General features: G+C 39.4%; 1 protein-coding gene across 1 annotated transcript in view; it reads left to right on the forward strand.

Moving 5' to 3' along the window:
• ASH2L (ASH2 like, histone lysine methyltransferase complex subunit) overlaps positions 1-22,643 on the forward strand; it is a 32,239-nt gene extending 9,596 nt beyond the window's left edge. Inside the window, exons 6-16 of the mRNA XM_041751979.1 lie at positions 254-349; positions 984-1,079; positions 3,109-3,184; positions 5,386-5,479; positions 6,219-6,436; positions 15,696-15,863; positions 16,085-16,278; positions 19,429-19,521; positions 20,926-21,024; positions 21,766-21,825; positions 21,919-22,643. Of these exons, the coding sequence (XP_041607913.1) occupies positions 254-349; positions 984-1,079; positions 3,109-3,184; positions 5,386-5,479; positions 6,219-6,436; positions 15,696-15,863; positions 16,085-16,278; positions 19,429-19,521; positions 20,926-21,024; positions 21,766-21,825; positions 21,919-22,026 (1,302 nt within the window). The 3' untranslated portion in view covers positions 22,027-22,643. The remainder of the gene's footprint in view (positions 1-253; positions 350-983; positions 1,080-3,108; positions 3,185-5,385; positions 5,480-6,218; positions 6,437-15,695; positions 15,864-16,084; positions 16,279-19,428; positions 19,522-20,925; positions 21,025-21,765; positions 21,826-21,918) is intronic.
• The last annotated feature ends 1,228 nt before the right edge of the window (positions 22,644-23,871 follow it).

Consider the following 23,871-nt stretch of genomic DNA (forward strand, 5'->3'; position numbering starts at 1 on the left):
GGAAGATCTTTCCCTCCCAACTAGATTGTAAGCCCTATGTAGCTAAGATATGTATATGCTTATTTGAAATTCCTCACAATCTATATGTTGTTTGCATGCAATTATGTGTTTGTTTAATCATGAAAAGACTAAATGTGGATTTTTCTCTCAGTTCTGACAAGGTCTTTGAAAATGCTGCAGTTTTCTTTCCTTTTTTGTGAGTATAACTGAAAGCAACTGTAGAAATCTTAATATATTTTGTTTTAAAAATTAGGATATCATACCATTTATTGATAAATACTGGGAGTGCATGACGACCAGACAGAGACCTGGGAAAATGACTTGGCCAAATAACATTGTTAAAACGATGGTGAGTAGACTAAAATGATTAGACTCGTCATTTTGGAAGTCAGTGTTCTTTGTAAGAATTAAATTTGTTTAAGTCTCACTGAAATAATGTGATGACTAAGAAAATGAGAAAACTTAGTTCTAATTCTTGGAGAGTGAGGTATCGCTAATTGTAAATTTTAATAGGTTTCACACAGTCACAAAGTTGTGTCTAAAGTGAATATCACCCTGGTTGTTTTATACACGACACTGAAATCTTTTCTACTGTACTTTTGCAAGTATAATTTTATATTGACATTGCAGACTATTTTTTCCTTTGCTTTAAAAACAAAAACAAATAACACTGTTTTAAACATTATTGTCCTTAGAATTAAAGAGAGCACCTGGGGAGAAGCCAACAGCAAGCTGTTAACAGTGCTTATCTCTGTGAGGTGGAGGGATAGGTGAGGATTCTGAAGGACTTTGGCTCTCATTTTTTCAAGTTTCTCTGTTTGAATTTTTGGATGGTCTTGTGTTAATTTTCTAATCAGAGGGGAAAGCAGTAGTATCATTTTGGGAGATTACACTTAGGAATTGGAGTTGCTGGTTGATCATCCATTCAGCACCACTTTGAAGTATAGAATCTCCAATAATGCTAAAATACTGCTTCCTTTTAGAGTAAAGAAAGAGATGTATTCTTAGTAAAGGAACATCCTGATCCCGGGAGTAAGGACCCAGAAGAAGATTACCCCAAATTTGGACTTTTGGATCAGGTACTGTGTACTCCTCTTGATTTGGAGACTGAGATTTGGGCTTTATTAACATTTTACTGTTTGCCACTGCCACTAGAGGCCTCTCACATTGTGGGCTCCAAGAGAGGGTTTCTGCTATATGTGGGAAGAGGGAGCCCTTGCCTTAAACCAGGAGACTAGCATTTTAATTCTGGCTCTTCCCCTTAATGTTATGGCTTTATGCATATCCTTTTTATCTTTTTTAACTTTCCTCACTTGTACCACAAATAAGCTGTGCTGAGTTACTTCTAATTTTCTTTCTGTCTCAAAGTTTACTCTTAAAAACTTTTATATTAGCAAGAAAAATTTGTCGTGAATTAGAATTTGTGTTGTGGAGCAGCCCCGGTGGCGCAGCGGTTTAGCGCCACCTGCAGCCCAGGGCGTGATCTGGAGACCCTGGATCGGGTCCCACTTCAGGCTCTCTGCATGGAGCCTGCTTCTCCCTCTGCCTGTATCTCTGCCTCTCTCTCTCTCTCTCTCTCTCTCTCTTTCTCTGCATCTCTATGAATAAATAACTAAAATCTTTAAAAAAAAAAAAAAGAATTTGTGTTGTGTATCTAGCATAATGAGGAAAAAGAGAATTTCCACTCTGTACAATGGCAAAGGTCACATTTGGTGTGGCAGAAAGCCACATCTTTCAGCTGTGCCTTAAAATGTTTGATCAGGGATCCCTGGGTGGCTCAGCGGTTTGGCGCCTACCTTCCGCCCAGGGTGTGATCCTGGAGTCCCGGGATCGAGTCCCACGTCAGGCTCCTTACATGGAGCCTACTTCTCCCTCTGCCTGTGTCTCTGCCTCTCTCTCTCTCTCTCTCTCTCTCTCTCTCTCTCCCTCTCCCTCTCTCTGTCTCTCATGAATAAATAAATAAAATCTTTATAAAAAAAAATGTTTGATCAGTCAGCATTGAAAATTCAAGGTTTCTTTTTATTATTATTATTCATGAGAGACACACAGAGAGAGGCAGAGACACAGGCAGAGAGAAAGAAGCAGGCTCCATGCAGGGAGCCCAATGTGGGACTCAATTCTGGGACTCCAGGATCACACCCTGGGCCAAAGGCAGGTGTTCAACCACTGAGCCACCCAGGCGTCCCGAAAATTCAGGGTTTCACACAGAAATGTTACTGTACACAGGTCCATTGCCCAATGATGTACAGTAAGCCAAAACCTGACACCAGTTTTATAGCAGAGAAAAGGGGTTTTATTGCAGGGTTTCAAGCAAGGAGATGGGAGAAAAATTCTCAGATCTGCTTTCTCGGAGGATAGGGGTTGGGTGTATTTAACCATAAGGAGTCAGGATGTCAGGGAGTGGTGTGTAGGTTGAATGGAATATGCTAACTAATATAGGGACAAAAGGAGGTGTCCTCCTTTCTCGGCATGTGCATTCAGGAATCAAGCCTGTTTATGGGTCATTTGCTCCAAAAATAGCAGCGCAGGATGATGAGGTAGAGGGCACCTGGGGGTATGTCCTCCTAGAGGTTAATTTTGTTTGCTCTTTGTCCTTTCTGTGCATTTGGAGGGATTCCCTGTTTGCTCCAGTCTTAGCTAGCCTTATCCTTGATCAGTCAGCTTCTGCAAAACAGACTCATAAATCAGTCAGTCTTCTTAGAGTAGATGAGTCCAGCATTTGTTAACTTAATGTGCCAATTTTAGAAATTCAGATTTCTGTCTTTTTTTTCTAAAAGATCTGATTACAATGGGCCTGAATTCCCACAGGGAGCTGAGAAAACGAGGCTTAGGCACTGCTGTTTGCCATTGCCCCCCTCCACCACTCCACCCCCAATGCATTCTTAACCACTGTGATCCTTACATTTGGCCCACTTCACACTTGTTACTTGCTGATCTCTGAAGCATCCAGGTTTGGGACCCTGCAAATTTCAGGGTTGTCAGTTTTGATTCACATTCTTAGGGTTGTCAGTTTTAATTCACATTCTATTAGAATTTCCTGGTTTTTTGAGCATTGCCAGAGTGGTTTGATTATATAGCCTTTATAATTGAATATGTTTTTCCCTCTAGGATCTTAGTAACATTGGTCCTGCTTATGACAACCAAAAGCAAAGCAGTGCTGTGTCTACAAGTGGGACTCTAAATGGTAAGTGTTTAAATGTCTCCTTGATGAAACACTTGTAAGCTGTTGAATCCAAATATGCCTAGCATTGGGCATCCTTTGGGTTGACTCTTAACTGGATATTTACAGAGGCTTTACAGTCCCGAACTCAGTTTTTGGAAGCTAGCTAAAGATTAGACAGATGGTAGTGGAGATCTTTTTGTCCCTTTACACCATAGTTTGATCTTAAGTGAAACAGATTTAGCATAAGACAACATACAGGTTTAAGGTTAGATTTACTGTGTTTATTTTAGACTCCCTATCTGTATGTCTGTATCCTCATCACTAACATCTAATGTAGATTCAGTTGCTCTCTGCTCTTACTCCTAATTCAGCTTCTATTTAACAGAACTCCTTTGCCCATCTTCTCATTTTTCTTGCCCTGAAACTTTAGTTTATTCCCATGACAGCATTTCTGTACTGATCACTCACTATAGATGCTTTTCTATCAGTAATCCACCTAATGACAGGAATGGCCTTCAGGATTAATGGTAATCTAATGAAAGTTGGGGTAGCTGGGAGGTAGCTAGCTATTCAGCTAACACATGGTGTCATTAACTTGTCCGATAGCATCTTAAATCTATAATCATTTCCACTGTTACTAATATTCTAAGATGGGTTGGAAATAGCTAAGCATATTGTTTATCTTTTTACACCATTTTTTCCCCTTTTAATTGTTTAAAATCTGACAAATACATGGTGCCACTTCTGTTCTTACAGGTGGAGCCTCTTTTGGAGGTGAATTCCTCCTCTGTCTTCTTTCAGCCTCTCAGACTTAAGTATTATGTGGTTTGGAAAATGCTTTTTGCTGAGTTGTGGTAGAAGCTAAAACTAAGTTGAAATTTTAAAGCATCGTGAAAATGGTGGCAATAGCACTTGATATGAAACCATAGTTCCAGTTGAATGTTAGTAATTAAAAGCTTATACATTGTCATATTCTGCCTAACATGGCCAGCAGTCCCCTTAGTAGCTTTATTTCAGGTAGATCTAAAACTTCTCTCTTAAATTAATCAAAATACAAGTAACAGTTAAAAATTAATAGTTTTTTAGGGTAACTCAAACTAGAGATAATGGATGTTGCAACAGTTTAACATTAAACCTTGTTATGAAAAATAGGAATAATACCTGATATGTTCATAAAAGGAAGTTCTGTGTGAATCTGGTCCTGTATGTGCAGAATATGACTTGCTCTCAATGTCTTGATCTTTTTTATTGCAGCAGAACTGCTGATAATTTCCAAGCTTGCCCCAAATTAAGATACAGTACTCTATGTAGTTGTTTCCATAAAGGTGTTTTCCTGCAGTTCAGGGACATTTTCTGGCAGATGGAAAAACAAATTGAGAGGAAAGACAGAACTGGACAAGGATTTCAAAGTACCTATTTCAGAAATCCCTAGGTAGGAGTCCTTGTGGCCTGAGTATGTAGCTAAATTAATTTTTGTATGACATATATAAATTGTCTATTGATATTTGCTCTTAATTCCACAAGCTAGGTTAATCTAACTTGAATTTTATACATTGGCACAGTAATTGTAAAAGTTGCCTGCTAAATTTAAAGCCTTTCTACTTGTGTCATGTGCAACTGGAGTGGATACCTAGTAGCACTGGAGAGAAACACCTTTTTAGTATTTCCGTTTCTGTTTTCTATGTTTTATGTACCTTTGTCTTGTTGGATATTCTAGTTAAGTGCTTTAGCAGATATTGTGCCTTTATTATGTTTATGGAATATATCATGCACAGTTCAAGCGAGTGAACATCTCCTTATACTGAGGATATTCTTTGTGAATGTTTGTATTGATTTGGGTGGGAAAAAATGTTACTCTTGCAATTGTTTTTAGATGTGGGTATTTGGAATCTGGATGAGTGAAAATGCATTTGTGTCACATCCTCAGAAAGAGTGTACTTGTAGTTATAGTTTATTAAGAAAGGAAGGTTGAAAATGTAATACCGGTGTTATCAGTGCTACGTTCCTTTGAGCTTACCACCAGAGCCCAGTGTTCTGAGCTGTGAGAAGCTCAGCAGACTCTTTCAGAACCAAGGTAAAACCCACTGTGCTTTCAGGAAGGAAATCCTCCTGTGTGTGGTGTTACACAAATGCACGTCAGGAGTGTTAGTCTCCATGGAATTTCCATATCCTGGGAAGCTTCTGTCACAACTCATTGAAAGTGATCTGCCTTCTCTTCAAAGGGGGAATTGCAGCAGGAAGCAGTGGAAAAGGAAGAGGAGCTAAGCGCAAGCAGCAGGATGGAGGGACCACAGGGACCACCAAGAAGGCCCGGAGGTGGGCAGAACACCCGCTCCCACTGTTACACCATTCTTTGGTGTTGGCACAGTCCATCAGAGGGAAAAGAACTGTACTCTACACTAGCTCAGGTGTCTGAGATTAAAAAGCCTGTTCATTTTTCTCAAATCTTGAGCACTTTGAGGGGTAAAATAATCCCAGGCTAGGAATCCTGATTTACAGATTTGTTAAAATCAGCCCTGGGGCAGCATCCTGTGGAGTTAAGTTCTGTAGGACATCTCGAGAAAGGGTAGGTTGGGGAGAGGGAGAGCAGACCCAATATTGAACTTGAGCTCTTTTACCTCATCTTTGCTGTGCCTCTTCCCTTTGCTTTGTTCAATAAATCCTGGTCTTATTTAGCTTGGCAAGGTAGTAAGTGCTCATATCTCTGAGTTTATGTCATTAGTTAATAGTAATTAATATACTAAAGGAAATTGTCATTGTTTCCTTCTCCCTTTCTCTCCCTTTCTCTCCCTTATGAAGTACTGGCTCTGTTTCAAAGATATTCCTACAGACTAGAGAGTAATTTGACCAAAACCACTTCGTTAAATTTAAAAGCAAATCTTTTCCTGGTTTGCCTGCAGAGGGCAGGATCATCTATTTGAGCAATGGAAAACATTTGTGACCTTGCATGTGTTCCTCTTGAAATCTAACAAATCAGATGTCCTTCTTACAGATTTGATGGCATTTGAGCTAGAGGGAGTTTTAGTTTCTTGATTTTATTTTTTCCTTTCTGCAGTGACCCTTTGTTTTCTGCTCAGCGCCTTCCCCCTCATGGCTACCCCTTGGAACACCCGTTTAACAAAGACGGCTATCGGTATATTCTAGCTGAGCCCGATCCCCATGCCCCTGACCCTGAGAAGCTTGAACTTGACTGCTGGGCAGGAAAGCCTATTCCTGGAGACCTCTACAGAGCGTGCTTGTATGAACGGGTTTTATTAGCCCTACATGATCGAGGTATGTAAGGTATTAATGTTCATGTTGGACGCAGATGGTACTTTGAAAACTGTCCTCAGCTTTGTTCAGTCTAAAATGAGAGAAAAATGTCAATTACCCCCACCTGTAGTTCTAGCTGGACTCAGCTAGAACATGCAAGAAAGAATCTCCTTCCTTTAAAAAAAAAAAAAAAGAATCTCCTTGTTTGTCTCTTCCTATAAATTCTAGTCATTTATATAAATGCATACGTGTGTGTGTGTGAGTGTGTTTTTAAAACTTCCTATTTTGAACTAATTTTATTTTTAAGTAATCTCCATACCCAGCGTGGGGCTCAAACTTACAACCCTAAGATCAGAAGTTGCATGCTCTGCCAACTGAGCCAGCCAGGCACTCCTATTTTGAACTAATTTTAAACTTAGAATAAAGTTATAAAAATAGTTTTAATATATCCCTCCCCAAGCTTCTAATGGTAACATCTTAAATTTTTTTTTTAATTTTTTTTATTTATTTATGATAGTCACAGAGAGAGAGAGAGGCAGAGACACAGGCGGAGGGAGAAGCAGGCTCCATGCACCGGGAGCCCGATATGGGACTTGATCCCGGGTCTCCAGGATCGCGCCCTGGGCCAAAGGCAGGCGCCAAACCGCTGCGCCACCCAGGGATCCCCTAATGGTAACATCTTACACGAACTTTTTTTTTAAAAGATTTTTTATTGTTTTTTATTATGAGAGACACAAAAGGCAGAAACACAGGCAGAGGGAGAAGCAGGCTCCCTGTGGGACGCCCAATGCAGGACTTGATCCCAGGATCATGACCTGAGCCAAAGACAGGTGCTCAACCACTAAGCCACCCAGGTGCCCTTTTTTTTTTTTTTAAGATTTTTTATTTATTTATCATCTTACACGATTGATAATCCAGTTATCAAAAGCAGGAAGTTAACATTGGAACATGTAATTAACAAAACAAAAGATTTCATGTACATTTCACCAGTTTCCTCACTAATGCCTGTTCTTGAGGATCTTACATTGCATTTCATTATTTCTCCATAGTCTCTTGAAGCCTTTAACAGTTCCTCAGTCCTTGTATATCTTTCATGATCATATTAATCAGGGATTCTGTCGAATATTGCTCAGTAAGTGTCTAACTTTACCTCATGATTAGACCAAGGTTATGCATACTTTGGAAGAATACCACAGAAATGAGTCCTCATTGCATCATCTCATGGTGATCATGATGTGGATATGTCTAATTATTGATCATGTTGACTTGGTCATCTGGTTAAGGTGGTTTCTGTGGCTTTCTTTGTCTTTCCCTTTGTAGTTAATAAATACCTTGAGGAAAGATGCTTTAAGGCTTTGCAGATATCCTGTTTATAAAGTTTTGCTCAATTTTATCCTTCAGTGGATCTTTTCTGCAACATTTTTTTTTAAGATTCTATTTATTTGAGAGAGAGAACATGAGCAGGGGGAGGGGCAGAGGGAGAGGGAGAAGCAGACTCCCTGCTGAGCAGGGAGCCCACAGGGCTCAATCCCAGGACCCAGAGATCATGACCCGAACCAGAGGCAGACGCCCAGCTGACTGAGCCTCTCGGGCGCCCCTGCAGCAGTTATTAATGTGATGTTTGCCTGATGGTTTTTTATGTCTTTCTTCCTGTCTCCACTTATTTAATTGATTATATCAGTGTGAACTCTAGTTGCTCAAATTATTCTTGTTTTGGCCATGGGGAGGGGTTTTTGTGAGTTTTTTTTAAAGATTTTATATATTCTTTCATGAGAGACACTGAGAGGCAAGACATAAGAAGAGGGAGAAGCAGGTTCCTCGTAGGGAGCCTGATGTGGAACTTGATCCCAGGACCCTGGGATCACAACCTGAGCCAAAGGCAGACACTCAACCACTGAGCCACTCTAGTGCCCCCATAATGAACTTCTTAAGGTTAGTTCCATTGTTTTTTTGATAGGCCTCATCTTTTTTTTTTTTTTTTTTTAAGTACTTCTTTACTTTCTGGCATCACAAAATATTTCTGGCTTATCTAGTAATTTCTACATCCCAGGCCAAGTATCAGCTACTTCTCTGAAGAGCTCTGGTTCCTTTGATTGGAGAATGAGATTTAGAAATAAAGACTTAAGTGTTATGCTCCCCAGATGTCGCTTCTAGACTCTTTCAATGGACAGAAATAGGAGTTGTATGTATATCAGCTAACACGTGTATATACAGGGCTATACTGCATTTGCACTGATAGCTTGGATTCCAGTGAAACACGACAGGGTAGTTCCAGCCCTCCGCCTTTCCTTATTTGTCATTTCTTTCTCCAACAGTGAGAAACCTGGCTAATTTGTCTACAGTGTAGTCCTTTATTTGTTTATTTGTAATATGCACATAACGTAGTTTCAGAATTGCTAACCTCTGTGAGAAACACTCACTAGCTAGCTTACAGTAGTTCCGTCCAGCTCTTTGTCTTTTAATCTTGCAGTATTCCATCAGGTTACTGTTAACTTAGCTTCGTTCTCTTTCTCCCTACCTCATTCAGGGTGATTGTATGTCTCATTTATAATAGTTAGGTTTATTTGTTAGTGTCTGTATGCTATTTTTTTTAGGTTCTCCCACCTCCTGGGGGCTGGAGAGGGAGAGAGACAGAGAGAGAGAAAATTGTGTGTGTGTGTGGTATTCAGGAGAGTCGGTGAAGGGTATGTGAAACATGACTGTGGTTCCGGGAGTTAAAGTTGTATAAAAAGGTTAACTCAAAGTATCACTCACTCGTCATCCCTGCCACCCCATTCTCATTCTTTTCTCCCCTCACTTACCCTTTATAGGTAACCAATCTCGTTAGTTTTCTAATTTATCCTTGCTATATTTCTTCTGCACAAATAAACAGATATGTGTACTTCCTTTTATCTCCTTTTTTCATACATGAAGGGCAGCACACTACAGATACTCTTTTGCATTTTCCTTCATGCATTTACTCCGCAGCACTTCAAAGAGATCATCTTTGTTTTTTCCTATTTTTTTAGCTTCTTAATACTCTCTTATGTGGAGATATATAGCTTATTCAACCACTCTTTGGGTACTTTGTGTCTAGTATTCTGCAATTACAAAAAGATACTGAATAACCATGACCATGTGTGTTTTGTATTGTTGTTGGTATACTTTCAGGGTAGAATTCTAGAAGTAGAATTTGCTGGAGGAAAAGATAAGCAGATATATATGTAGTTTTGTTAGCATTGCCAAATTGCCCATAGGAAAGTTGTGCCAATTTGCATTCCCACCAGCAGTGTAGAGTGTTTATTTTCCCCATAGCCTCACAAACAGAATGTGCAATTGTCCTATATTTTAACTGGGCAGTCTCATTGGTGAGAAATGATACCTTAGAGCTGTTCTGTGTTTGAGTTTGAACACGTTTTCCTGTTTAAGAGTCATTATGGGGGCACCTGGGGTGGTTTAGTGGTTGAGCATCTGTCTGCCTTTGGCTCAGGTTGTGATTCTGAGGTCCTGGGATTGAGTTCAACACTGGGCTCCCCACAAGGAGCCTGCTGCCAAATGTCTCTGCCTCTCTCTGTGTGTCTCTCATGAATAAATTAATAAAATCTTAAAAAAAAAAAAGTCATGTTTTGAATTATCTGTCCCTTTATATACTGGAATATTGGCCTCTTGTTTGTGGTATGTGTTGTGAATATGTTCTCCCAGTTTGTCAGTTGTCTTTTGACTTTATAACTTTTTTTTGTCCTAAAAAACTCTTTAATGTATAATAGCTCTTTTAATAACATAATTTACTCAAAATAGCCTTCATTATCCCTTAGTCACTTACATCCCTTAGAATGTAAAATGAATTTAAATAAACTCACATTTTTTATATATATTTTTTTTATTTATTAATTCATGAGAGACACCGAGAGAGAGAGAGGCAGAGGGAGAAGCAGGCTCCATGCAAGGAGCCCTTCGTGGGACTCGATCCCCTGGAAATTCACATCCCAGAATGAAGGTGGCGCCAAACCGCCGAGCCACTGGGGCTGCCCTAAACTCACTACTTTTAGACGAGTGTACCTTATGAATTTTTGTTGTTTTCTAGAGTATTAATGAAAATTCCAAATAGCATATTATTTCACTCTGTATGTATGTTGAACAAGGTTTCTTTAAAATATAACTATTATACCATTATTATCCCTAACCAAAATGAATAATAATTCCTTAATGATCTAATAATATTCACATATTCACATTTCCGTGGTTTAAAATATGCCTTTCAGTTGTTTCTTTGAATTAGCTCTAAACAGGTCACATACATACTTATTGCATTTGAAAGCCCATTATTTCTTGATTTATTTATTTATTTATTTTAATTTTTATTTATTTATGATAGTCACAGAGAGATAGAGAGAGGCAGAGACACAGGCAGAGGGAGAAGCAGGCTCTATGCACTGGGAGCCTGACGTGGGATTCGATCCCGGGTCTCCAGGATCGCGCCCTGGGCCAAAGGCAGGCGCCAAACCGCTGCGCCACCCAGGGATCCCTATTTCTTGATTTAATGCTAAAAACTAAGACTTGTAGGAGTGCTTGCCTGGCTTAGTCAGTGGAGTGTGTGACTCTTGATCTTGGAGTTGTGAGTTGGAGTCCCATGCTGGGTGTAGAGATTACTTTTAAAAAATAAAATTAAAATTAAATTTATAAAAAAAAACTAACACTTACATTGATGCTGGTCATTTGGAAGAGCAGGAATCCTATGGTGTCATGTCCATTATATATGGATTGTTTGACTTCTGGTAGTGGCAAGCATACTTTGATAGTAGGGAAGAGCCATATAAGTGACTTCAGGGTGTAAGAAGTGAGACTTATCTTATTTCATTATACATAATAGCTATAATCCTGGAAGAAGGAAAAAAAAGAACACTGGCCCTTAATAGTTGATTATTTTTTTAAAACTTAATATAGGATAGCAGTGGCTGCTTGCTGTTTATGCTATTTATGTTGAGCCTTTGAAAAATTAATGATAAATCTGTTTGGTATCTTTTAAAGTTTTTATTTTGAAATAATCTCAGATGTATAAAAAAGTTGTAAGAACAGTACCGAACTTTTTTTTTCTGAACCATTCGAGAGTAAGTTGCCATGACCCCCTCTCATTTTTTGAACTTGATGATGTAATTCTTACAAGTAAGGATGTTCCCCTTGTGTTATTTAATGCTGCTTAACAAAGTACCATAAAACTTAGCAGTCTAAAACTATAAATGTTCATTATCTCCCACAGTTTTTAAGGTTGGGAATCTGGGAGAAGCTTAGCTGTGTGGCATGTTTCAGTAGAATTCATGTGGTTGCAGTCAAGCTCTTAGCTGGGCCTATCGTCTCTGAGGACTCGACAGAGGCTGGAAGACTTATTTCCAAGATGGCTCACTCATGTCACTTTGACAGGATTCTCTCAGAGCCTCACCATGTGGGCCTCTCCATAGACTAATTATCCTCATCCATGGATGTTAACTCCTCCCAGTGCAAGTGATCCAGGAGAGCAGTAGAGTTTGAGTGTCTTCTGTGACCTGTCTTTGAAGCTGGTTAGTTGCTTCAACTTTGTTTTGTTAGAAGTGAGTCCCTATGTTCAACCCACACTCAGGTGGAGGGAAATTAGGCTCTACCTCTTCAAATGAAGAGTATCAAAGAGTTAGTGGATATTTTTTTTAACTGTCACATTCTTACAGAACCAGTATATAACCATCAAAGACAGGAAATTAACACTGATTGCTACCATCTGATGATCCTCAGATCCTACTCTAAAGTTTCTTCAGTTGACACAGTAATGTCATTATAGCAAAGGATCCCATTGAGAATCATTTGCTGCTTTTAGATGTCATGTCTTTTTTTTTTTTAAGATTTTATTTATTCATGAGAGATAGGAGCAGAGATACAGGCAGAGGGAGAAGCAGGCTCCCTGCAGGGAGCCCAATGTGGGATTTGATCCCAGGACCCCAGGATCATGCCCTGAGTGGAAGACAGATGCTCAACCACTGAGCCACCCAAGTGCCCATAGATGTCATGTCTTTTAAATCTTCTTCAATCTGGAACAGTTTTTCTATTTCCTAGATTTTGAGGACCTTGAAGCTTTTGAAAATGAGAGTGTACTTTTTTTTATAGAATATCTTGCAGTTTGAGTTTGTCTGGTTGATTCCTTAGGATTTGATTCAGTTCTGCATCTTTGACAGAAATATCACTAAATCAGTGCTATCTATGTTCTTCATGTTGTATCCTGTCAGGTGGTACATGATTTTAATTTGTCCCATTACTGATGATGTCCACTTTGATCATTTGGCTAAGGTGGTATCTGCCAGGTAATCCCCTGAAAAGTTACTTTTCTCCCCTATGTAATTAGTACTTTAGGAGGAGGTACACCCTTTAGTGTCCTATTCCATCCTGGACACTTGCCTTGCTCAGCCCCCACCTAGTGGCTGTAGGGGTGAATTGCCCAGGAAGGGGTAAGGGAAGAAATATTTGTATTTGAGAAGTTAGAATTTGCGAAATGCCTAAGAAAGTTGTGCTAAGCAACATGCATTTAATTTAAGGAAGTTATCATTGTATTGCCTAGTACATGAGCCATTGTGGTTCTGTGTAACAGAAAGAGCGCAGGGGCAGGGCTTTTTAGTCAGCCAAGCCACACTGACCTGCAGTGTGCTCTTGAACAGCCACATCATCTGCTGCTCCATCTGCACTGTAGAAATGGTAGTTGAGGGATCCCTGGGTGGCGCAGCGGTTTGGCGCCTGCCTTTGGCCCAGGGCACGATCCTGGAGACCCGGGATCGAATCCCACGTCGGGCTCCCGGTGCATGGAGCCTGCTTCTCCCTCTGCCTGTGTCTCTGCCTCTCTCTCTATCTCTCTGTGACTATCATAAATAAATAAAAATTAAAAAAAAAATTAAAAAAAAAAAAAGAAATGGTAGTTGAGAGAGTCAGGGTCTGTCTACCTACCTATCTACTGTGAAAGTACTTTGTAAGTCGTAAAGGCCTTTATAAAAGCTATAGCTGGGGATCCCTGGGTGGCTCAGCGGTTTAGTGCCTGCCTTTGGCCCAGGGTGCAATCCTGGAGTCCCGGGATCGAGAACCACGTTGGGCTCCTGGCATGGAGCATGCTTCTCCATCCTCCTGGGTCTCTGCCCCGCTCTCTCTCTCTCTCTCTCTCTCTCTGTCTATCATAAATAAATAAATCTTAAAAAAATAAAATAAAAAATAAAAGCTATAGCTAATCTCAAGTTTTTGCTTCCTCCTGTAGAAGTCAGACAACTCTGAGTGTTACAAACAATATTTCAACTTCTTTTTCCTCACTGGCCTTAACTGGATTTGTGGTTGTTTCTATGTTGATAAAAATCAAACGATATCACCTGGAAATGCTCTCCTATCTTTTGTCATTGTTTTTCTTCACTTCCAAGTTGCAGTATCCCCTCCAGTTGGTTTAGATTGTCCCCTTATCTTGCATAATGGCCTCATAGTAAAGTTTCAAACGTACACAAAGGTAGAAAGATGAATACAATGAACCTTCATATACTTTTCACCTAGATCTAACAATTATCAAGTTTTTGCCATATTTATTTTATCTGGGTTTTTTGCCTCTCTTTTTTTTCCTGAATTTTTAAGACAAATCTCACCCTACATACCTCTAAAAAATATGCATTTCTAAAAGATGGGGTTTTTTTCTCTTATAACCACAATGCTCACACTTAACAAAATAGATCATTCCTTGCTATCATCTAACTTCAGTCCATAATCAGATTTCCTTGATTGTGTCAAATATCTTTTTATCTCCCCCACAAAATTCTTACCAATTACAAAGGGAAAATAGTAACTTTATTTTTAAAATTTTTTTAAATTTTATTTAATTTCATTTAATTGACATATAATTTATTAATTAGTTTCAGAGGTAGAGGTCAGTGACTCATCAGTCTTATGTAATACCCAGGGCTCATTTCATCACATGTCCTCCTTAATGCCCATCACTCAGTTACCACATCCCCTGCTAACCTCCATCAACCCTCAGTTTGTTTCCTATGATTAAGAGTCTCTTGGGCAGCCCAGGTGGCTCAGCGGTTTAGTGCCGCCTTCAGCCCTGGAGCCTGCTTCTCCCTCTGCCTGTGTCTCTGCCTCTCTCGCTCTGTGTGTGTCTCTCAAGAACAAATAAATAAAATCTTAATAATAATAATAATAATAATAATAATCTTTAAAAAAAAGTCTCTTACGGTTTTTCTCCGTCTCTGATTTTGTCTTGTTTTAGAAAATAGTAGCTTTATAGTAAGAAACCTGTAAGGCACCATGATAAGGCACCATGTAAGAAACCTGTAAGGCACCATGTAAGGCGCCATGATAGTCAAGTGCTCAAAGTGTAACGTGGACATTTTGATATCATGTGTTTCCTCATAAGATATACTGAGCAGCACAGCATTATTTACTTCAGTGATGTTCCAGTCACAAAAAGCATTACCTGTACTTAAATTGGAGAAAACATCAGAAAAACCTAATTGAGGGACATTCTATGAATGAAAGTGACCAGTACTCTTCAAAGTGTCATGGTCATGAAAGACGTAAACTGTCTCAGATTGGAAGAAACTAAGGACACATGACAACTAAGTGAAATGTGGGATGTTGGATTAGATCCTGGAACAGAAGAAGGATATTATTTGGCCAATTGGCTTGATTTGAAGATGATCTATAGATTAGTTAATACCATTGTATTATTAATACTAATTTTCTGGTTTTGATAATTGTGTTGTGGCCACAGATGGTGTTAACATTTGGGGAAGCCAGGTGAAGGACATATGGGGAATGTGTACTATTTTTGAAAGTCTAAAATTATTTCAAAATAAAATATTGGGTCTATTAAAGGATGGTTTATACAGGGGCACCTGGCTGGCTCAGTAGGTAGAGCATGCAACTTGATTCCAGGGTTGTGAGTTCAAACCCCACATTCAGTATAAAACTTACTTTAAAAAAAAAAGGGATGGTTTATACAAATCAAGACCCAAGCACATTATAATTGGTTTGTTACATTTTAGGGACTAGTATCATTAATTTTAACCTGTTAATTTAATATCACTTTTAGTAGAAACTAGATTACCTGACCACTTTATTCCTTTTTTTTCCTCTCACCTTCAGCCATGTCTTCTGTTGAGATTTTGAAACTCCTGAACTAATACTGCAGATTCCTGACCTAATAGTCTGATTTCTTACTCCATTTTCCTGGAGACTCTGGCTTGGGGGGCAGTTGTCTCCAAGTGCCTCCAGTAAGTTGCGGGCCATTGTTTTCATCTTCACACTGCAGCTCCCCAGCTAAAGATCTCCGATGACCGGCTCACTGTAGTTGGAGAGAAGGGCTATTCCATGGTCCGGGCTTCTCATGGGGTACGGAAAGGCTCCTGGTACTTTGAAATCACAGTGGATGAGATGCCGCCAGACACTGCTGCCAGACTGGGTTGGTCCCAGCCGTTAGGTGAGTGGAAGCTGTTGTGCGGCCATCGCAGCTGGTGGAGAGGTATAGACCATCTGGCTGAGCTTCATGACTTTTCAGTTCATTGGGCAGAAAATTCATTTCCTGAAGGATTGGGTGGTTTGCAATTTTGTAAAAAATATAATGAAAGAAGAATTTTTTGTCAGCAAACCAGATTTGATTTGCAGTCTTTTGACTTCCTGTAAATTTCTTTATCGGAACAGGTAACCTTCAAGCTCCCTTAGGTTATGATAAATTTAGCTATTCATGGCGAAGCAAAAAAGGAACCAAGTTCCACCAATCGATTGGCAAACACTACTCTTCTGGCTATGGACAGGGAGACGTGCTGGGATTCTATATCAATCTTCCTGAAGACACAGAGACAGCCAAGTCACTGCCTGATACTTACAAAGATAAGGTGAGTTTGTCCTCCTGAGAGATTTCTCAGGGTTTGAAGATCTGTGGCAGCTAACAAATGCCTGCAATTGCAGCCTGGGTGTTCTCTTGTAATGCTGACCTACCATTCACATGTTTTTCTGACATTTCGCTATGAAAATTTTTAGATACAACAAAGTTGAAAGAATTTTAAAGTGTCCGAATACCCATCACCTAGATTCTACCATGAACCTATTATTTGCTCATTCCTCTACCCACCCACCCATCACCTAGATTCTACCATGAACCTATTATTTGCTCATTCCTCTACCCACCCACCCATCTGTCCGTGCATCTTGTTTTAATATACTTCAGAGAGGTATAGCCATCAATATACCTCACTCCTGCCCACGTACTTCAGGATACATGTCAATAGCTAGAGTGCAACCTTGATTTAGCTTTTTCTTTTAATATAAAACTTACCTAAAATGAAATGTACAGATTTTAAGTATAAATTCACTGAGTTTTGAGTTTGGCCCAAATCTCTAAGAAGACATTAGAATCTTATCACCCCAAGAAGTTCCCTCATGCTCTTTCCCAGTCAGTCCTAACTGCCATCCCTTAGAGAGCCAACCACCATCTAGAAATTTTTTTCCCCTATCATAATCCTATAAGTTTTAATTGTTCTTAAACTTAAGTGAATTGAGCCATGTACTATGTAGGCTTTGTATCTGGCTTTTATTGTTTGACATAATGCTTTTGAGATTCATTTATGTTTTTGCATGTATCTGTAGCTTGTTTCCTTCCGTTGTGGAGTAGTGTTGCATTGTATGAATACACGCAGTGGATTTATCCATTTTCCTATTTTTTCCAGCTTTATTGAGATATAACTGATATACAACTATCCATTTTCCTATTTTTAAAAAATTTTAAGATTCCAATATAAATAACATACAGTATTTGTTTCAAGTGCACGATGTAGTGATTCAACAATTCTGTGTATTAGTGCTTATCATGATAAGTGTACTTTTAATCCCCTTCACTTATTTCACGCATCCCCCCCACCTACCTCCCTCTAGTAACCACCAGTTTGTTCTGTCTTGTTGAGTCTGGGTTTTTTTGTTTGTTGTATTTCTTAAATTCCACATATGAATGAAATCATATGATATTTGTTTTTCTCTGACTGACTTATTTCACTTAGCATTATACTGTCTAGCTCCATCTATGGTGTTACAAATAGTAGCAAGATTTTGTTCTTTTTTTTATGGCTGAGTAATATCCCGTTTTGTATACACCACATCTTTATCCATTCATCTATAGGTAAGTACTTGGGTTGCTCCCATAATTTGGCTGTTGTAAATAATGCTCAATAAAAATAGAGATGCATATATCTTTTTGAATTAGTGTTTTTTGTTCTTTGGGTAAATACCCAGTAATGGAATTACTAGATAAGATAACTCCATTTTCCTGTGGATAGACACTTGGGCTATTTCAGGTTTGCGGGTGTTAGGAATAAAAGTGACTAGAACTTTCTTATACAAATGTTTTTGTAAACATGTTTTTGTTTCTTTTGAGTCAGCAGCTAGAAATGCAATTACTGGGCCATAAGGTAGTTATATATTTAGTTTTAGAAGCAGTTACCAGATTCTTTCCACTCCCAGCTACAATGTGTGGTAATTGTAGTTGCTTCATATCGTTCTCAGCATTTGTTGTCTATCAACCTAATTTTAGCCATTTTGGTGGCTCCTAGTCTGTGACTTGTTTATGTCTTAATGGTGTCTTCTGATGAACTGGAAGTTTTTAATTTAAGAAATCTATCAAATTTTTCTTTTACACTTACATTGCTTTCTGTGAGTTAATAATTCTTTGCCTACTTTCCACTCATGAAGGTATTCTTCCATGTTTTCCTTCGAAAACATGGTTTTAGCTTTTACATTTAGGTCTCTGATCCACCTTGAATTACTCTTTGTGTATGGTATGAAGTGTAGGGATCAAGGTTAATTTTTTCTTCCATATGCATGGATATCCAATTATCTTAACCCCATTTTTTGAAAACTTTTATGCTTATTTCTTTGTTGCCCTTTGTGAAAATCAGATGATTTTACAAGTGGAAAGTAGAATTTGTTCTTGAGCTCTCTATCCCATTGATCTATTTGTTGACCTTTATGCCAGTACCACACTGTCTTGATTATTGTAGTTTTAGAGTAAGTCTTCAAATTATGTAGTATCAGTCCTTTTTGCTTCCTTATTTTTGTCTGGTGTGGGTTTGTGTGTGTGTAGTATTTTAATTTTGAAGATACTAATATATGCCTAGACTTTCTAGAAAGATACAAGAACACTGGAAAAGAGGTTGCTTTTGGGAAAGGGAAACTTGTGTGTTGAGTGACAGTGTGAGAGAGAGAGAGTCTTTTTTTTTTTTTAATTTATTTATGATAGTCACAGAGAGAGAGAGAGGCAGAGACATAGGCAGAGGGAGAAGCAGGCTCCATGCACCGGGAGCCCGAGGTGGGATTCGATCCCGGGTCTCCAGGATTGCGCCCTGGGCCAAAGGCAGGCGCCAAACCGCTGCGCCACCCAGGGATCCTGAGACTCTTCATTTTATGTTCTTGTAAATCTCTTTTTTTTTTTTTTTTTTTACTGTGTTTATGTGCTAAGGAATTCAAAATAAAAAAAAATAATAATGTCATACATTTTCCTGGGAATAAGTAATTAATTAGGCTCTTGGGAACCAGCAAGGAAGGGGTGAACTGGAAACCTATAGGAGAATCAGAACTAGGATTAAAGGAAGTGGCTCTCAAAAATGTTTTTATAGAATAGGAGATTGTAGGCTCAGTAAACTTTTTATTTCACTGAGATTATCGAGGGAAAAAAGAACTATGAATTAATTTTAGTTTAATGGGTATTTTAGTTACGGTAAAAGTATATATGTGTATGTATGTGTTTTTTCACAAATCTTAGTAAAGGTCTTTTTTGAAAATGTTTAACAAGTATGTGCCATCCAGTAGTTTTTAAAATGCGTGTAGTTGTTTAAAATCTAGCAAAGCTAAACCCCACATAGATTTTTAATTTTTGTTGCAAAGCCCAAGGGATCCATGCTATTTGTGTGAATCTGGCTTTTTCTTTTTTTTTAATTTCATGATGATGTAGCTCATGCTTCAATGTTCCTTTTTTCCTTTCTTTCTTGATTTTCAAGGCTTTGATAAAGTTCAAGAGTTATTTGTATTTTGAGGAAAAAGACTTTGTGGATAAAGCAGAGAAGAGCCTAAAGCAGACTCCCCATAGTGAGGTGAGTCATGGTCATAAAAATGTCAGAACTAGAAGACTTTGAAGATTGGGACCAATCTCCTAATTATAAAAGTGAGGAAAATGAAGCCTGAAGGGGCATCAGAGCAAGCTCCCACTCCTGCCTACTGTGTTTGTGCTCTTCCTGTGGTACCATGCTGTTGCTATAAAAGGGATCATCAGGGCTCTTTTAGGGCCAGTCTGTAGAGAAAAAGGTAAAAACAGCAGCCTACTGGGGAAATCTGCAAGAGATTGAGGAAGCAAGTCAGATATTTCTTCTTCTCAGAGGAAGGGTCAGGTTCAGAGGAAGGAACACTGGAATAGGAGAGGCAGCAGGAGCTGTCATGGTTCATACAGTGTCCTCTAGAACTTTCCCTACTTCCTGTTCCAAGGTTGATGGAAACACATCTGCCCAAAGTCCTAGCATAAATAAAGGCTGGCACGACTGGACCCAGCTGCAAGAGCTGAAATTAGGAGAAGGGGTGGAAGAAAATTTTAAGCTGGAAACATTTTTCCATAAAAATGTTGTGAAGCTGCCTGGGACAGTAATAGAAGCAAATGTAGGAGAAAATAAAGTAGGGTTCCAGTTGTTTTTAGGGGGAAAATAATAAAGGAAAACAACTAATAGATCTAAAGATAATCCAGCCTGGGAGAAGATCACTCATGCTGGGAGGAACAGGCAGAGAAGGTTGCTTCAGAAAGAAGAGCCTTTTCTGAAGTCCGTAGGTAGTGGATGAGAGAAAATATTCGGAATAATTTAAAAAAGGGAAAGGACAAAAAGAAAATGAGGATTTAGAGATTTAGAAGATCTGAAGAGATTTTCAAAGGAGAAATACAGAAGTGAGAATCTGATGTAAGAGAAGGGGACAAATAAGCTTAAATGGGTATGGTTCCAGGGAATTGGTGGAAGACCAAATTATTATTATTTTTTTTAAGATTGTATTTATTTATTCATGAGAGACACAGAGAAAGAGAGGCAGAGACACAGGCAGAGGGAGAAGCAGGCTCCATGCAGGGAGCCTGGTGTGGGACTCGATCCCAGGACTCAAGGATCACACCCTGGGCCGAAGGCAGGGCGCTAAACCACTGAGCCACCCGGGGATCCCCTGGAAGACCAAATTACTCTCCAGAAATATGTGATGAATAATAGGAAAACAGATTGATATAAGTAACATAAGAATTCAGAAAGCAAAGAAACCTGAGGACTGACTAGAATAGTGCATGTGAATATGCTCTGAAAAATCTAAAGTCCTGTATAAAGATGTTGTTGGTGCACAAGCTATATGCTGGTCTTGGAAGACCTTACTACCAGCATGGTGACAGCACTTCTAAAGGATTCTCCAAGTGAGTTATTTTTCAGTTTGTTCTGTGGTTAAATTCTGAAGTAAAACCATGGTTTTTGTTTCAGATAATATTTTATAAAAACGGTGTCAATCAAGGTGTGGCCTACAAAGATATTTTTGAGGGGGTTTATTTTCCAGCCATCTCACTGTATAAGAGTTGCACGGTATGTATCATCTGTTCATCCTGTGAACAGGACTTGAGGGAAATAGATGAATGGTTGTGTTGGAAGAGCTATTGATGTGAGTTCTAGAAAGAAGTCTGAATAGCCTAAGAGTGAAAGGAGAATGTGTTCCTACTGTTACTCTTTGTTCCAAAAATAGTTGGGTGTTTTAGGAAGTATTTGCTTGGATAGATAAAAGATTGTGCGGTTAGTGTGTCCCATACTTTTCCTTTGAATGTACTATGTGGTAAATATTATTGTTCCATGTAAAACATAGGAGGTACATAGGTACAGAAGTCAACTTGGTGTTGTAAGTCATGATAATCCACTACCATTGGTTAGTAACTGTTGCTTATACTGTGTTGTGGTTTTTTTTTTTTTTTTTTTAATATGATCCAGTATGAAAGGGACTCTCATCAGATCCTGTTAGGTTTTTGTTGTTGTTGTTTTAAATGGTTTAAAAGGGTAATGTCTGGAAGTTTCCATGTATTTTTAGTCTGTCAGTAACCACCATTTAAGTAGAATAAAGAAATCTTTAGGTTGTAAACAGAAATCATCAAGTCTATTTACCTAATTTTTGACGAACATCAGGATGTTGACCACTTTTAGCAGTGTGAATCTATGTCATTCGTTCCGCTTGTGCCCCGAATGTCATAGCTACATTTAAAAAGTTCCCATGTCACGTTCAACTTGTTCACTGTTTTCTTCTGTGCTTTCATGTCTGCTCGACTTGAACTCCCCCAGGTTTCCATTAACTTTGGACCATGTTTCAAGTATCCTCCAAAGGATCTCACTTACCGCCCCGTGAGTAACATTCACGATACATCCTCCTATCTCTGTTTCTTCTTGTTGTAGCTATTCTCATCGCCTCATTTCTGTTTCTTGTTCCCCCCACAGATGAGTGACATGGGCTGGGGCGCTGTGGTAGAACATACTCTGGCTGATGTCTTGTATCATGTGGAAACAGAGGTGGATGGGAGACGGAGTCCACCATGGGAACCCTGACCAGATCCCTCTTTGCAGACGTGGACTTTCTGGGGAATAAATTGGGGAGGGGGCCTGTTTTTGTTTTTTAACTGTTGCAAACATTCTCCCAAAGATACTATGGAACACAGCCTCTGCTGTTAGCAAGTTAAAAGTGTGGGTGAGACTGGGAAAGACTGCCTGCCCTTCAGCACTCTCTCCACTTCCGGTGACTGCTTCTATGTTGTGTGCCATATGCCAACAACTGCTGACCCTAGGATCCCATACACTCCCTGTGAAACTGGTGCTGTACCATGTATCCCACCACCTGGGACTTGTTATCTTACTGTATTTTCTAAGGAGTGAATAATCTTGTTCAAGTAGCTAACTTATTTAAAAAGGCATTTCCTTTAGTGGCATTGACTTCATCCCATCTGATTTCCAAGGAAATGGTTTGTTTCTGAGAACAGCTGATTTCAGTGACTGTACATTCCAGATCTAAAAGGTCTTTCCTTTTGGTGTGGGTTTTTATTCATTTTGAAATATTTTTGAACACTGGGGTCTCTGAAACTACTAGGTCTCTAGAACTATAATTGTAAAAAGAACTTGCTTGCAGCTTTAACAATTAGAAACTCTTCCCAAATAAAACTTGTCTTCAAGTGTGTGTGGCACTTTGCTTCCCTTTCACATTGGGTTCCTCTTGTGACAGTGGTAGGGAATATGGGCAGTTTGAGGAAAGGTAGCTAGAATTGGGGGAGACAGGCTCATTGCTGACTCTATCCCAAACCCTCTTGCTTCCATTCTTTCCACCCAAGTCACCCACTCTCTTTATCCTGTGAAATCAGACTCCTGAGGTGAACAAGAGCTTAAAAAGTTTAATGGGGTCACCTGGGTGGCTCAGTCAGTTAAGCGGCTGACCCTTGATTTTAGCTCATGATCTCAGGGTCCTGGAATAGAGCCCTCCATCAGGCTCCGGGCTCAGCAGGGAGTCTGCTTGGGGATCCTCTCCTTTCCTCCCTCTGCCATCCCTCTGTCCCCCACCGCTTGAGTGTGCCCACTCTCTCTCTCAAATAATAAATAAATCTTTAAAAAAATAATAAGGGTTAATGGTCTCCCTCCAACTCTTCCCGTTGAACATGTATGTTAATATGTAGAGATTGTTTTCAGAATAGGTGATAATAAAAGGGCAGTGTTCAGAATACTAAAAGCTGAAATGTAAGATTGAGGGCCCCCTCGCCACCCCCCTGCCAGGCAGCCCAGCCCCAGTGGCTCAGCGGTTTAGCGCCACCTTCAGCCCACCTTCAGCATGATCCTGGAGACCTGGGATTGAGTCCGGCTATCAGGCTCCCAGCATGGAGCCTGCTTCTCCCTCTGCCTATGTCTTTGCTTCTCTCTCTGTCTCTCATGAGTAAATAAATAAAATCTTAAAGAAAAAACAAAAAACGAATGAGCCCTCCCTTGAGATCTTTTTATGGCTTCCCTGTCTCCGTTTTTAATACGTCAGCCTCCCAGGATTACTCCAGAGACTTCCCTGCCTCTAGCCTTCCATTCTAGGTAAATAGAGGGGTTCACCGCAAGGTGGGGAATGTGTTGCCATATTTCCTGCATGTTGAAGAAATCTCCCAAATCTCTAGTGACTATTGGTATCCTTAACACAGTAGCTTTGACTAATATATTTGTCTCCTAACAAACCAGCCTGGCTGTTTGGCCATTCCACATCTCCTCACAGAAGACCTAACAGAGTTAGTATGATCGTAGGCTAAAGACACCTATTCATTCATGGCTGGTCTTAAAGGGCAGACTTAGTTATAAAGCTGGATGACCAGAGTTTGAAGAACTCTTAAAAGAGAATAAGGGAGGGTAGTATCCTTTAGAGGAAGCTGGAAG

This window comes from Vulpes lagopus, chromosome 4 (assembly GCF_018345385.1).
Source record: "Vulpes lagopus strain Blue_001 chromosome 4, ASM1834538v1, whole genome shotgun sequence".
Classification (NCBI taxonomy): domain Eukaryota; kingdom Metazoa; phylum Chordata; class Mammalia; order Carnivora; family Canidae; genus Vulpes; species Vulpes lagopus.